This window comes from Hyperolius riggenbachi, chromosome 1 (genome assembly GCF_040937935.1).
Source record: "Hyperolius riggenbachi isolate aHypRig1 chromosome 1, aHypRig1.pri, whole genome shotgun sequence".
Taxonomy (NCBI): Eukaryota; Metazoa; Chordata; class Amphibia; order Anura; family Hyperoliidae; genus Hyperolius; species Hyperolius riggenbachi.
In genome coordinates this window covers 414,067,203-414,083,093 of record NC_090646.1, presented here as the reverse complement: position 1 = coordinate 414,083,093, position 15,891 = coordinate 414,067,203, and the positions used below count along the sequence as shown (strand labels likewise).

At 44.6% G+C, this 15,891-nt stretch overlaps 1 protein-coding gene across 2 annotated transcripts in view; it reads right to left on the bottom strand.

The window, feature by feature from the left end:
- Positions 1 to 2,501: 2,501 nt before the first annotated feature.
- ENTREP1 (endosomal transmembrane epsin interactor 1) overlaps positions 2,502 to 15,891 on the bottom strand; it is a 110,106-nt gene continuing 96,716 nt past the window's right edge. The window contains exons 7-10 of one of the 2 annotated variants that reach the window (XM_068236208.1): positions 12,868 to 12,940; positions 11,471 to 11,611; positions 6,684 to 6,973; positions 2,502 to 4,603 (exon numbers count right to left, since the gene is read on the bottom strand). In XM_068236208.1, the coding sequence (XP_068092309.1) occupies positions 4,397 to 4,603; positions 6,684 to 6,973; positions 11,471 to 11,611; positions 12,868 to 12,940 (711 nt within the window). In that variant the 3' untranslated portion in view covers positions 2,502 to 4,396. The remainder of the gene's footprint in view (positions 4,604 to 6,683; positions 6,974 to 11,470; positions 11,612 to 12,867; positions 12,941 to 15,891) is intronic. The other variant, XM_068236198.1, reaches the window with a different exon arrangement.

Here is a 15,891-nt window from a genome sequence, read left to right as displayed (position 1 = left end):
AAAAAAGAATCCTGCTCCAGCCGGAGACTTCGAAGGACGGATGAACCCCTTGGCCAAGTTTTCCTTAATGCAATCCTGCATCGCAAGTTTTTCAGGACCAGAAAGGTTATATAAATGACCTCTAGGGGGCATACAACCTGGTCTTAACTCAATGGGACAGTCAAAACTTCTATGCGGAGGAAGTTTGTCTGCCGCTTTAGGACAAAAGACATCAGCAAATTTGGCATATGGTGAGGGCAATCCTTCCATTTGAACCTTGGTAATGCAAACAGCAACTTTCTCCATGCAATGATGATGGCAAAAGGAGGACCAGCTTAATAACTGCCCGGAACTCCAGTCAATCTGAGGGGAGTGCTTTTGCAGCCATGGCATACCAAGGATCACTGTGGAAGTGGCCATTTTGAGTACAAAAAGTTGTATTTGCTCCTAATGAAGTACCCCCACCTGACATAACAATACAGGAGGACAAAGGTTGTTTCCCCTGAAGTGGAGAGTCGTCCACTGCAGTAACAAAAATCTGTCTGTTCAAAGAAACAATGGGAAGTCCTAACCTCTTAGCGAAATTATAATCTATAAAATAGGCTGCTGAGCCCGAGTCTATAAATGCCTGGGTAGACAAAACTCGATCTTCCCAGGTAATAGAACACGGGAGAACTAAACGATTCTCATTTAGAGGTAACACAGGCTCGCCTAGGGTAGTACCTCTAGCTACACCTAGGTGGCAGAATTTTCCGCCTTCTTGGGGCAATTCTGTACCAAATGACCCTTCTTCGCACAGTATAAGCAGAGCCTCTCTGTTCGTCTCCGATTTTTCTCTACCTCTGACAATTTGGAATGTCCGATTTGCATCGCTCATCCTGAGGAAGAGAAGGAGACGGAGAGGTGATGGGGACAAATCTCCCCGGGACTCTACCGCGAGTTTGTCTTGGATAACGAACCCGGCGATCTATTTTAACTGCCAATGAGATCGCATCGTCAACAGTCTTAGGTTCTGGATGATTTAGCATAATATCAGCAACAGCGTCAGATAATCCCGTTAAAAAACAATCCAATAAGGCAAACTGTCCCCATCTAGCCAACACAGCCCACCTTCTAAATTCTGCAGCGTACATCTCAACGGTGTTATGCCCCTGCCTGAGGGTTTTGAGTTTCCTCTCAGCAGTAACTGCTATATCGGGATCGTTGTATATAATCGCCATGGCCTTAAAAAAATCCTGAACTGATGCCAATGCCTCATGACCACTAGGGAGACTGTAAGCCCACGTCTGCGAATCCCCAGATAATAAAGTTTTAATGAAAGTCACTCTCTGACTCTGAGACCCTGATGACGTAGGCTGTAACTCAAAATACAAAAGGCAGCGATTTCTGAAATTCTGAAAATCAGACCTGTGCCCTGAAAATTTTTCAGGGAGAGGTACCCTGGGCTCAAAAACAGGGGATGGCATTGGTGCATTAGGTGCTTGAAGGGTGCGCACCACCTCAGACAACTGGTTGATCTGTGTCTGTTGGGCGTTGACCGTGTTGGTTAGGTCGTTAACGGCCGTGGTCAAAAGTTTGACCTGACTGCACAGTGTCTCCATAGACATTTTGGTCTGCTGCTCTGTAACGATTGGTGTCAGCAACGAGCAGGTATCTGATTATATGGTGATCTGCAGAGTCCACCAATAATGCAAGTATAGTGGACAACAAGAGATAGCTTATGTGCAAGTAGTGCTTGGGTGCAACAGTACGTACTGACAGATTTAGCAATACCTCACCAGAGGAGCTGGTGGGCACTGTCAGTACAGCTAACACCTCACCAGTGACGAGGGCTCACTGGTGAGTAGAATGGTCAGACTAATCGAGTTGGCAACAGACAGGCAGATACAGTACAGAATCGGTAGGCAGAGAGTAAACGGAAAACAGGCAGGGTCGGCAGCTAGATCAGATGGGCTAAGGTACAGAATCACTGAGAGGAAAGATAGTCAGAACGAGTCAGTCATACACAGATAATCACAAGCAAGTAAGTAAATACAGCTAACAAACAATTTCTATCTGGTGTGAAATCCCCGGTTTCCTCCCGGATCAAAGCACACTGGAACTATCTAAGGTCTGAGCGCTAACAGGAGGTATTCGCAACAGCAGATAAGTTGCGAGTGAAATTTCCTGGCTTAAGAGCCCGAGGAGACCCCGAGGCACGTCCCCCTGCGCCTGGCCAATCAGCGGCGGCGGGCGCATAGCGTGGCATCAGCAGGCCCGCAGGTCAGCTGATACGCCTCCTCGCCGCATAAAAGTCGTGACGGTGCGTGCGCATCAATGCGACCCTCTGTGCAGAAGAGAGACCCGGCCTCAACGTACTAGACCACCGAGGCCTGGGAGTACTGTCAGGCAGGGAGGTAGAGGCAGCTGCGATGGCAGCGTGGTCCACTGCAGCTGCCTCATTATTCATTACACCCCTCTAATATCCGCCCAGAGGACTTGACTCCGATTGGCGTTAGGTGATCCTGGGGGAGCCACTCTGTGTCCGCCAATAGACGTTAGCTGGTCCCAGAGTGGTTAAAGGAACAGAAGATGACAAACTGTATCTGGCTTGACAGTGTTTGGAGAAAAAGCTATTGGCTAGGCTGCATTGTCTGCCAATCGGTACTAACGAAGTTTAATGCCACAGATGCCCACTCACTCTTCCCCCACCTTATTTTCATAGTGCTGAAATTGTATTTTTACAAACAGATGTACACAGCATTTGCCATTCCATACTAAAACGCCATGAATTTAAAATACATCAGTTTATTAAATGAACAGTGTTATCACTTAGACTGTAATGTCCACAAGAAACCACAGGCTTGTATTTGTAGTGCATTGTATCTTATGTATTATAAACCCCTGAGGATTAGCTAAATGGTTTGTGTCACATCTTCCATTGAGTTACACTAGTTCTATATACATTATATATAATAGCATTAACATCAGATTCCCAGTTACATAGCTGAGTCACAAACCCAAAAATCAGTCCCATGAAGTTAAAGCACGTGTCAGAATTATCACTGTGCTGATTAATCTTTGGTGGTGGAAGCGGATTTAGGGTGGCCATACCGGGCTTGATGCATGTCCAACATCCAGTCAATAACTTAACAATTATTTGAGAATCAGGCTGATGTGAGTCTTCTCAAAGGACAGAGAAAGACATTTCAGATTATCATAAAGCACATACTGCAAGGGCCTGAGCTTCCATAGGTGAAAACTGAACAAGTGCCCAGGATCCCAGGCCAGTTGTAAGTCCCCCTCCCAAGATCTCCCCTTAGTGTGTGTGTTGCCCGGCATGCAGGCTGATAAAGGAGCAAGTTGCTGTCTTAGAGTGAGCATTCACTTCTTGTGTTTTGCATTTTTAATTCTGTGGCAGCTGCAGGTGATTTCCCTGCTGGTGGGAGCACTGGGGTCCACCTGCACTGCACTTTTGGTGTTGCAAGTGGAGTGGGGGTGCCGGATAGTGGCAGAGCCCGGGGCCCCTGCTTCTCATGTGCCCCAGTGTTTTGTGATTTTTAAGTCTTACTTCTGTTTTTTTCAGCTCCTAGAGACAGGTGAGTTGGTAGGGAGGGGGACTTGGAGAGGGATACCTGCACGCGGCGTCCCCTGCAGGTCACACGATCTACGATGACTGAGCTCTCTCTCTCCTGTCTATGGCCATCCGTTGAAGCTCTAGATCGATTTGGTACTGCAGACACAGGTCCATGTATTTGCATCTTTTTATTGGCTGACAGGCTGTCTGTGGATAAATTTAAATGGCAAGTTGCTGTCTTGAAGTGAGCATTCACTTCCTATGTTTTGAAGGAGTACACCGGCCAGGACAGGTGAATCGCTCCGCTGCTGAACTCTCTGCAGGGGCCCCACTATATACCTGGAGGTGGGAGAATTAGGGGTAAGAGTGACTGCTGGCCAGCTCAGGGGCCACAGGTTGGGGAGGCAGAAACAAAGTGGCCTAATGCAGCTTACATGGAGGTTGAGGTGACCCCATGTCATTGTAATCCAGGGCCCCATTGAGCCTAGAACCAGTACACAACAGATCTTCCAACTTGGTGAAGGCTCTCTGGAAGAGCGGGTGCTACGTTTTCCCTTTCCCTATGCACAAAAAAGGAAACGGATGATCACCATGCTTGCGCAAGTAACCCATTCTGGCTGAGTCAGGTTTTAGCTGAAGACAAATTCTTGGGTCCAGCGCAAGTCAAAGAAAGTTCGGATGTCAAACTGCCTGTCGCTTTTGGTGAAACATCAGCCAATGTATGGTCAACCTAATTCTGTAAACACAAGCTACTTACAAATATTGCATAAATGTTTAAGCTCACAGAAGACTGGCCCACTCTGTTCTTTGGTGCCAGCATACATTTGCTTGTCAATCCAGTGTTTTGTTTGTCAAACTCATTCACAATATGGTTTCTCGTACAACACCAATGAGGCTGTGAGGTCTCCCTTTGGCTGTCCTTTGGCTTCTTATCTTTGTATCCTTTTGTTTCTGTACAGTACAAAAAGTGCTTATATCTCCACAGCTACTCAAATGAAGTATCCCTGGGTGCTGTCTGCTCGGGAGGCTTTGGGCTGTCGATGAGGATGGCTTGTTCGGAGACATTACCTTCACAATTGAAAGCAAACAAGAAAACGTTTGTGAAAAACAAAATCTCTACTTATTAAAATTGTCATGTATGTACAGGTTAGCCTTAAATCACAATTCTTTGAGTAATCCCCCAAATTTCCACCATCCCCACACAGAAGAGCTCCATTCTCATCACAACACCGTTCCATAATCCTCTTTAGGATTCTTCGCCATCTGGGTGGACTGCCTACTACCCCGTTTTGGCAACAGTACTCCCCCACACTGTTCCTGGGCCACACCCCTCACACACCCCATTATAAAGGCTGAGTGGCGGGTTGACTTTTTCATCCCACAACCCTTGCGCCACATCCAGGAAATCACCACTTCACTTTTCATACTATTATCTCTCAACATGCTTTGGCCATGAACTCCACCACTGAAAATAGGTGGAGATGATTAGTAAGAGCCATCCTCCCCAATGGGCAATTAAGTGAGCAGGTGCAAGGCATGTGCACCCCCCCCCCCCCCCCCCAAAAGGACTGCAGGGTGGCGTGCCACTGTATCCTCCAGGTTAATTTGTAATATAGATAAGCCCAAGCATATCATCATTGCAAGAGCATAAAAGGGATTTTAGTGAGTACCTGTGTGGGACTGGATAAAGCCTTTCTTAGTTTTAAGTTGGTTTGAAGAGGATAGATAGAATAGATGGAAAGAAACCTGAAACCGCGGGATCGCACTGTTCAATAAGGTGACCAAAACATGCACACGGTGGCATGGGACACATTCATAGCTGAGATAGTTAAAGATGGAGGATATCAGTTCATCTGTAAACCGGACCCTGAAGATGCTGGAATGGACCGGCAAAACTAGTTGGTCTCCAAGAGGTAGTTTTCACATGAAGCCTACTCCATACATGTTTGACTGAATTGGGCACACTGTTGCTATATAGAAGGGCACACCTGTTATCACAGGTTGTCTTGAAATACAAAATGGGTGAGATCTACAATTGCTTTATTATTGGTGAAGCCAGCATATGAACTGCCAGCTATATTGATCCATGATTGCAGTGATGGAAAGATTCCTTGTTACAACCCTTGTGTATGGTGCAGTACATACAGCTGTCAGCAACATATTAACCAACAGCACCATAACTATCTCTGCAAGCTGGACTGCAACTGGGTCAAGCAACACAAGGGAAGATTATCAGTCTTTATGCAATCAGGATTGTGGCTTTTTTGGACAGCGAGTGGGTCCTATGTTGGAATTATAAGAGAAGCTCCAAGGAGGCAAAGTCTAAATTCTAGTAACGATATGCACAACCTGAAGTTCAGTGTGCAGACAAAACAGTCAAAAACATTTGCTAGGTCATAGCCGGTGATTGCACGGTCTGTGCAGAAATATCACTGGTGTGCTCAAGAATACAGTATACAAAGACCTTTTTCCTAGTACAAAGGACTTCAGCAAAGCATATAGCACAGTTGAGATCAGAGAGGAGTGGTAGTTTCTCGTGGTATAGCCTAGTTTTAGGAATAGGTATACATTTGAGGATAGGTAAAGTAGTGATGCTATGGGCTTGATTCACAAAAGCGTGATAACTCCGTTATCACGCCTAAAAACTCAGTTATCACACCTAAAAGCTTTGCACGTGCAAACTAGGGTGCTAAGTAGTTTGCACCCTAGTTTACACGTGCAAACTAGAGTGCAAACTACTTAGCACCCTAGTTTTCACGTGCAAAGCTTTTAGGCGTGATAATTCCGTTATCACCGTTTTGTGAATCAAGCTCTATGTGTTGATAAAGATGTTTGGATGATATATTTATACACAATAATTTTAAATTTTGATAAGCTAAAACAAAAAAGTATATAAGACAATATATATCATTCAAAGTGACTAATAGCAAAGTAGACAATCCACAAAGCTCTCATTACCCAGGACAGCCTTGACAGCAAAAATGCAGTTCAGTAAGCATCACACTAAGTGGTGGAAATTTCAATTATTTATGAAGATTGCAATGCAAAGTCTGTAACGTCCAGTGATGTGCAAATGTCTGAAATGTTTCCCTTGTATAAATATTCCCCTCAGTGTATGCAAGGTTTTAAGGTAATACCGCAATGTTACCTGATCAAGGAAGTTGGCACTTAGAATGGCTTCATCCATATGTTCCTCATCAGACTTTAGTACAGTTTTGATGTTTTCCACCAGTTCCCGGATATCAGTAGACATATGGCCTGATGGCTCTTCAAGGAATCTGGCCACCAGGAGTTTAGTGTCGATGTAAGATTTATAATCCACGAGAGACCGTGGTCTTGATCGGACAGCATGTGCTCTTAAAGCACGTCTTAATTTTACGGCTGCCATTGGTGGCCTTTGTTCGGTTTGAGTTGCTGCTTCAACGCTTGGCGTGGCTCCTACGTTGAGAAAAGAATGGATAATTTTCTTATTTGATTTGAGTACTCTCTCTATGTTGAAATTACTTTGTGATCAACGCCTAGATGTATAAATAGAGGATACTGGATGAGCTAATTAAAAATATAAGACAGTAGAGTAGAAATGTGTGTGCTATATATGGTTTATGGCAATCGCAAATTCTAATATGTTCATTTAGCTATGTCACTATGAGGTGTTGTCCGTATCCCTGGAAAAAAGAAAGTCACCTTGGCAACACGATAATGTCCCTGGCAGCCTGGCCATTTCCAGTAAGCATTGCAGTTCTCTTGGCAATATGTTAAGTTCCTCTGGGAACACAGTTGGAGTTGTCTTTTATGTTAAAAACTGTACATTGTCAAAGGGCTTTCCTGAACAATTAAACTTAATTAATGAACCGCACATGCCCTTCCAAATACAAACCGTCTATGCCAGGGGTGCCCAATAGGTCGATCGCGATCTACCGGTAGATCGCGACCGCCTATTTAGTAGATTGCAGCCAAGACCCATCACATTTTGCGGCCGGCATCAAATTCTGCTGCCGGCCGCTTGCCAATACGAAGCGGGGAGGAGAGAGGAGGCGTGGCTGAAGAGGCAAGAACCACCCCGGTTCTGCCATGACGCAACGTCGTGGCTGGGGGTGGTGCCAGGCACAGCACATGCACGCACGCCTGCCTCATTCAATCGCGCTGCCAGCCGGAGCCCTCCGGGAGGGGAGACCAGACATCGTCGCTGAAGGGAGGTAAGTGATTAAGCACCCGTGCACCCATCCCTACCTACCTATGCCAAAAGACTCATCCCTACCTACCTATGCCAAAAACACCCATCCCTACCTACCTATGCCAAAAGCACCCATCACTACCTACCTATGCTAAAAGCACCCATCCCTACCTACCTATGCCAAAAGCACCCATCACTACCTACCTATGCTAAAAGCACCCATCCCTACCTACCTATGCCAAAAGCACCCATCACTTCCTACCTATGCCAAAAGCACCCATCACTACCTACCTATGCCAAAAGCACCCATCACTACCTACCTATGCTAAAAGCACCTATCCCCACCTACCTATGCTAAAGGGACCTATCCCCACCTACCTATGCTAAAGGCACCTATCCCCACCTACCTATGCTAAAGGCACCTATCCCCACCTACCTATGCTAAAGGGACCTATCCCTACCTACCTATGCTAAAAGCACCTATCCCTTCCTACCTATGCCAAAGGCTACCTATGCTGAAGGGACCTGTACCCAGCTACCTATGCTGAAGGGACCTGTACTTAGCTACCTATACTGGAGGCACTTGTACCTGGGGGCTGGGGGGGGAGGGTCTGCAACACTTTAAATGTTGGTAGATCTCCTGGACTTGGCAAATTTTAAAGTAGCTCGCGAGCCGAAAAAGTGTGGGCACCCCTGGTCTATGCCAACTCATAGATGCTACTGCAACGAAGGTAACTATGTTAGAAAAAACAAAGCAGTGCTCAAATGGTTTGAAATAGTGATGCAAAAGTTTTTTTATTGTGGTCTCAAACTGTGTTGCCCACAAATACACTGTTGTAAAACCCTTAACAGTCCCCACCGCCACCAGTTACACTATAAGCGCAACCCGCGGTACTTGACTAGCATGACCATTGCTATGGAAACGTGCATTACTAATGAGCATTACCGTTATTTGCGTAACTGTTAGTTATCTAGCTAGTCAAGTACGGGGGATCGATCTTATAGTGTAACTCTGGGCACGCAGTGCTGTTAGTAAGGGTATATATTGCTGAGCAGTGTCTGTGGTTGGCAATAATACTGCGGTTCCCTGCATCAGCACCACTTTGTGTGTACTGTAGCCAACATAAAGTCGTGCTTTATAAACCGATTTTAAAATGTAGTTTCTCTAAATTGCATCACTGGATAGACCTGCAGTGCTACAGATGCACATCGCCATTTTTGTGAAGCTTAAAGGGAACCTTAACTGAGAGGGATATGGATGTTTCCTTTTAACCAATGCAAATTGCTTGTCAGTCCTGCTGATCTCTTTGGCTGCAGAAGTAGCAGAATTACACACCTGAAACAAGCATGTAGCAAATCCAGTCTGACTTCAGTCAGAGCACCTGATCTGCATGCTTGTTCAGGGGCTGTGGCTAAAAGTATTAGAAACAGGATCAGCAGGACTGCCAGGCAACTGGTATTATTTTAAAAGGAAAAATTCATATCCTTCTCAGTTTAGGTTCCCTTTAACAGGATGGGCTATTCCGGGTCTGGTGGAGAGGGAAAAAGAACATTAAGCCACTACCTGTCCCATCACAGCCACCAGACTGCGGACTACATGATGCTGGGCATTCAGTAAGTAACAGTATCTAATGTTTTGTTTTTTTACATTTTCATTTTCTAATAGCTGTAACCATTGCTTTCAATCTATGCAATAAATCTACGGTACTATTATTGATACGAGATATTTGTAGCTGTGGTTTTTCAACAACAAAGGCATTTATCAAAGAGAATACAGTTCCATTTTTCTTATTGCTACTGAAATGTGGTCAATGTTGCTAAGTGGCAAAACTGGAAATATTTTCCAGTTAATTTTAGATCACAGAAATATCCGTCATTTCTACCATCGAGCTTATACTCGGTACAGTATGTCTGCCGTTAGTCCAAATTCATATTGGTCACAATGAGTCAGTATAACAATACACTGTACATTATAAGAAGTGTTAGCGGCATAGTGCATGTTGTAATAAGTTATGAATAATCTCTTCTTTAGGTTACTTTCACACTATGGGGTATAAGCAGAATAATAAGCGTTGTCTTACCGAACAATGAGTAGCTAGTAATGCTTTTCATATAACCTATTTGTAAAGGATAGCGGAGATACCGCCGCAGAGGCAAGCGGTATGGCGGCTATCTCCGCGTATCAGCCGGCGGCCTCTGCCGCGCAGTTACATGCTGCTACTTTGCCTGGTCCTCCTATTGCACATAGATTGAGGGCTACGCCAGGCGACAGGACCTTTATACAAATCGAAGGGGAGTCAGCTGATCTGCCTAGTCAGCTGACTCCAACGGAACTTTGGTACGGAACAACGGTACGGTACTTTGGATTAGCTAAGTGATAGGGGCGGCGCTGCGGGGCATCCAGGTATATATAGTACTAGTCTGTCAGTTGCCCCGTGTCTGCTGTTGCAAATGCTAACGTGTTAGCGCTCAGACCCTAGTCAGATCCCACAGTGTGCTAGAACCAGCTGGAGCTGGGGATCCACACAGATTCTGTTGATAGCTTAAAGTACTAATTGCATTGTATTATCTGTGTATTAGACCTTAGACTAGATCCCAGGTGTTGAAATCAAGGACGTCACACCTAGACTAGGATTGCTATATTGTTATTGATTATCTGTTATGACCTTCTACTTCCTTGACCACTCTCCTGTTTGCTGATTCTGTTGCTCTGCCTATCTGATTACTGTTGCCGACTCTGCCTGAACTTAACATTGAATCAGCCTTCTGTCTTTGTACTTTATCTGTCTGTACGTTGCCTACTCTGCTTGTCTGACTTTCCTGTCCTCACTAGTGGGACTTGCCATTGGTGAGGAATCTGTAGTAGCTGTCACCTACTCCTTAGGTGATCAGCCCTTGCAGCACTGTCTGTAACACTTGCTCCTCAAGTGTCTGCTAGCTGCAGTATAGTCTTAATCACCTGCTCCTCAGGTGATCATCCTTGCAGCACAGTCAGTGGTCCCTGCTCCTCAGGTGTCCACTGGCTGCTGTACAGTCTGAATCCCCTGCTCCTCAGGGGATCCTTGGCTGCAGTACAGTCTGAATCCCCTGCTCCTCAGGGGATCCTTGGCTGCAGTATTGTCTGAATCTCCCGCTCCTCGGGAGATCTCTTCTTCTCATTACTGTTGCACCAAAACACTATCCCACATTGGTTGTCCTGTGTCTGGCTATACTAGCATTATTGGTGATTCTGCAGATCACACATAATCAGGTATAGCATATGTATTATTGGTGATACTGCAGATTACCAATAATCAGAATATCTGTGTTGCTGACACCAATCGTTACACTATTACAATGCGCTATACTCATTATGCAGTAAGACTGTATGCATGTTACTCTGCTTACTGTAGTCTAGTGAATATACCCCTATGTCCATTGACTTGCATCGCAACAATATAATCATATTGAAACACAGTGCAATTATATTTCAATGGGGCTTTTCCCACTGATAGTTTTCTGGTGTGGTGCAACGAGTCCCGACAGAACATCGCATTGCCTGCAGAACATAACCATGTGATGCATGTGGTGCAAGCATAAAGTCTATGGACTGGGTGCTGCAATGTGAGCGATCTACATTTTCAGTATGCGCATCACAACAGATATAGTGTAAAAGGAGCCTAAAAGCTGGTTAAAGCTTCCCCCTTTGTTCAGTGAGTTGTAGCTACACATCAACATCAAGTGACTATTACATACCATTACATCACACTACATGACATTACCTCTTGGAGGAATATCGCGGATGACTGGATCACTATGAGATCTCTTTCGCTGAGGCACATTTATTGGATCACTTTCCATAGTTTGATGCTCACTGGTTTCATCTGCAGCTATGCTTTCTGCATTGGAGCAGCAGGGAATTTCTACAGTTAAAAAGTAACATAATTCAGATTAGGCTAATCCATGAGAACTTTTTCATGAATGGCTAAATTACAACAACAAAGACAAAAAGATGTGTAAAGCGCTTTCTCCCACAGGACTCAAAGTGCATAGACTTGTCTCGGATCAATACATACTGTAGTTGCGGTTTGGAATGTGTTACAGGGGGAAAGGCTTACAATATAAAGCAATCTACAAGAATATAGGTTGTCCTAGTAAATTCTGTAAGGTATTTATGGCTGAATTTATATTTATTTATATATATTTATCATGGCTGAACTCTGTTGAAACACTAAATCCATCCACTGACCTGGTCCATTACCAGTATTTTTATGACTTATACTGTCAGCTGCAACCTATTATTATTTATTGTATTTTATAAAGCTCCAACATATTACACAGTACTGGACAATAAATACTGTATAGCGGTACAAAGGATGGCAGATAAAAAGTAAAAAAAAAGGTTATACAATCCTTACCTAGTATGTCCCTCCCTTCCCCTTCTTTAAATTGTAAACCTATGGCAGGCTTCCCCCTGCTCCCACCCCCCCGCCACCAATGATCTAATACCCAATTTGTGTATATAGCCCTGTACTATGTTGTACAACTGTGAGTTACAGCTCTGTTTGACACCCCTTGTTAACATTGTATGTATCCCTATTTATTGTCCAGCGCTGCATAATACTTTAGCACTTTACAAATACAATCAATAATAATAACAAAGGAGAAAGTTTACAAGGCAAATGGTACAATATACATGATTATACAATTTGGGGCTGGTTAGGTAGGGATGGACGAAGAAGACGTCAGACAGGTAAGATTGACGCACCCCGCACAGGTTTACTGGGAGATATCCGGATAGCAAGTATTTGGATGTCTCCCGGTTCCGGATTTGAGCAGCTCTGATAGAAAGATGATTTTTGCAGCACAAATAAGCACCTGCACAGCACTACCCACCCATGCCAGTTTCATGCCTGTAGGTTGTGTGGTGGTATTGTTTTGGAAATAAGTACTATTATCTTCAAAATGAAAGCAGCACAAATCTTATTTGTTGCAGCACAAATGGGCACAACATAGCACTAATCAATCATGATAGAATTTTTATTTGTGCTGATTGTAGGGGGGCCAGCTTCACGGAGCCCTGAAATTGCACTTTGTTGCATGACTAATAAACTGCACAGGTCAGGATCTTGTCACACACCTGCACCAATACATTCTAATATTATGGATATTTGGTTACCTGAAGTGCTTTGTACACTTGCTATTGCTTCATTGGTACTGGCTACGACATCTGTGGCTGTTACACTTTCTTCCTGTCAATGTAAATGAGAAAATGATTTACCAGTGCAATATAAACCTACCTCCCAACTTTTTGAGATGAGAGAGGGACACTTAAACCACGCCCCTGTCACACCCCTGATCACGCCCCATCACTCCCCTAGTCACGCATACCATAAAGATCTCATAAGAAAAATATGTTGTTTTATAATTTAAACAACACTGGTCCTTTCTATCCTGGTTCATTTTCCTTCATATTAACAATTTAAAATTAGTAATATATCAATTTAAAGGATTAGAATAAAGTTTAGAGTCAACCAAACACATTTTTAGTAGAGAAATATATATATTTACATAGAAACAGGGACAAATGAGGAGGAAAGAGGGACAGGGCTCCCAAAGGGGTACTGTTGCTCCAAAAGAGGGACAGTTGTGAGCTATGATATAAACGTGGACCATACCAGATAACAGTTTATATTCACAATAAGAAATAAAGCGACTGGTCCTCAGATATAAAAAATAGATTTTTACAACATGCAATACTAATCTTACCTAAGGAAAAATCAATGTATAGCTTTTATGACTAAAATTGACAATGAAACTCTGGGAAGATTCTAGACTGCTGATCTGACAAGCTGTTCTACAAGAAATGTCCAATGAAGGAGCTTCTGACCACTTTAAAATGTTTGCTGTCATAATGTGACATTATACTGCAGAACCTGACCTTATTAGGGTAATGGGAGGTGTCGGGGCTAAACAGTGACAGCACTGTGCTGTCATGTGATCAGGTAGTCAGAAGTTCGAACAGCTGCTTCTTGGAAAACATATGTAATCGCTGGGGGCAATGCACTTTTGATGTCCCTGCGGTAGATAAGGGGCCTAACACATTTTTATTTCCGATACAACTTCACATTGTTCAAAAAAGTTAAAGCAGCTGTTTTACTTTAACCACTTGACGCCCATAGGCTTACACTCCCCTAAAGACCAGGCTATTTTTTACAATACAGGGCTGTGCAGCTTGGTCAGGGTGCTGCACAGCCCTGCAACTCAGCACACAAACTTTACCTCCTTTTAGTGTCCGCCGGAGGTATCTGATTGCTGCTGCAATTTTTATTATTTATTAGAAAGGGGAGGTTTTTACCTCCCTCCTTCCTCTCTCTCCTTCCCTCCCTCCTGTGCTAGCTTACTCGCCATAGGGAGGTGATAGGCACTTATCCCCGCCTCTCATAGGCATCAGCCTATGAGAGGGCTCCATCTGCCAGCCAATCTGGGGGACAGCCGAGTGATAGACGTACAGCGCTGCAGGAGATCGCAGCGCTGTACAGAGGTAAACAAAGGGGAATTACTTTCCCTTTCAGCAGAAAACTGCCTGCTAGCCGCGATCGCAGCTAGCAGGCTGATCACGGAGCTCCGTGAAACAGCAGGGAACGATTTGCGCATGCGCACACGTGTTCCCTGCCACACTGCAGCTCCAGGACTTGACACCAATTGGCGTTAGGTGGTCCTGGGGCTGCCACCATGGTCACGCCCATTAGCGTGACACGGCCGTTAGGTACTTAACCAGATGGGAAGAACTCAGCATGCAGAATACCATCAGGATTTTTACTCTACACATCCTTAAATATTACAGTGTTATTATGGGAACAAACTTTTTCCTTAACTAGTAAGTTCCAAAGAACTAGTAAGTTACAAAGAAAAATCTTTGACGACCTGTCTACCCTAATCATATTCTCCTGTCAACTTCCCCTATCAGAGCCACTAGCGTTGTAACCCAGGTGCGTGGAGTGCGATGCGCACCAGGGTGTCACCATGTTACGATTAGAGGGGGGTGACACCAGATCCACTGCAGCAGAGCTTCCCTCTTTAGCTGGATCCGCAGCTGCTGGCTCACAGAACTGATCCTTGTTTACATACACAGCTGTGTGCTGTATAAAGCTGCAGCGTGCTGTTCAGATTCGCACCAAAGTGCAATCCGCACAGCAAGCCATAGGTGAGATGGGCAGCGTTTCTCCGCCCCTCTTGTATTGCGCTTTGAGTCCTATGGGCGAAAGTGCTCCTTTAAGTAAAATTGGCCCAGGTCTTTTTTGGGGAACGATTCCCAATGTCTTTCCATTGCAACTAGTTCCCAAAAAAAGAGGCAGGCCAATTTTATTTCATAATTACTTATACCTAGAGGGGTGTTCCCTTGAGACAAATTAGGGTTCAGCATCAGTGAACTATCCATCTTTTGTTCAATCCTATGACAGTTGTGCTCAACTTCGGGGCTCCTCCAATCAGATCCCTCCAGTCATCCAAATATACACCTTCATAGACAAAAGAACATATAGTGCAATACTGCTTCCAATATTAAAGGATTAGCACCCTGTAACGATCGGTGTCAGCACACAGAGAGAATCTGATTATTGGTGATCTGCAGTATCACCAAGAATACAGATATATACCTGATTATTGATGATCTGCAGAATTACCAATAATCCAAGTGTAGCTAACCTCTGGACACCTGATAAAGTGTAAGTGTTTGGTGCAACAGTAAATGAACCTGGACCACCTGAGGAGCAGGTGATCCTAGACCGTATAATGAGTATCTAATAGTTAGGGTTGGAGATAGACAGAGAGCCAGTGATTCCCTGAACAGCTGGGAGTCAGACTCTACTGCAGTCAAAGGACTCCTATGAGGTAGAGTCCCTGACTGGATTGCAGAGAGGTCCCTCTGAGAGACAGGGAGTCCCTGCAGCTACTGGAAACCCCACCGGGGGGGTGTCACAGGTAGAAGGGTCGGTCAGGCCGGGTCGGCAACACACGAGCAGATAAGGTACAGAGGCAGAAGGCTGATTCGGTAACCAGGGACAGGCAGGGTTGGCAACAGGTAATCAGATATGCAAAGGTACCGAATCAGAGAGCAGGAGAAGAGTCAAGAGAGCAATAGGTCATAACAGATATCAAGCAGAGGCCTAATCTAGAGTGTGAGGTCCGTGGTCTCAACACT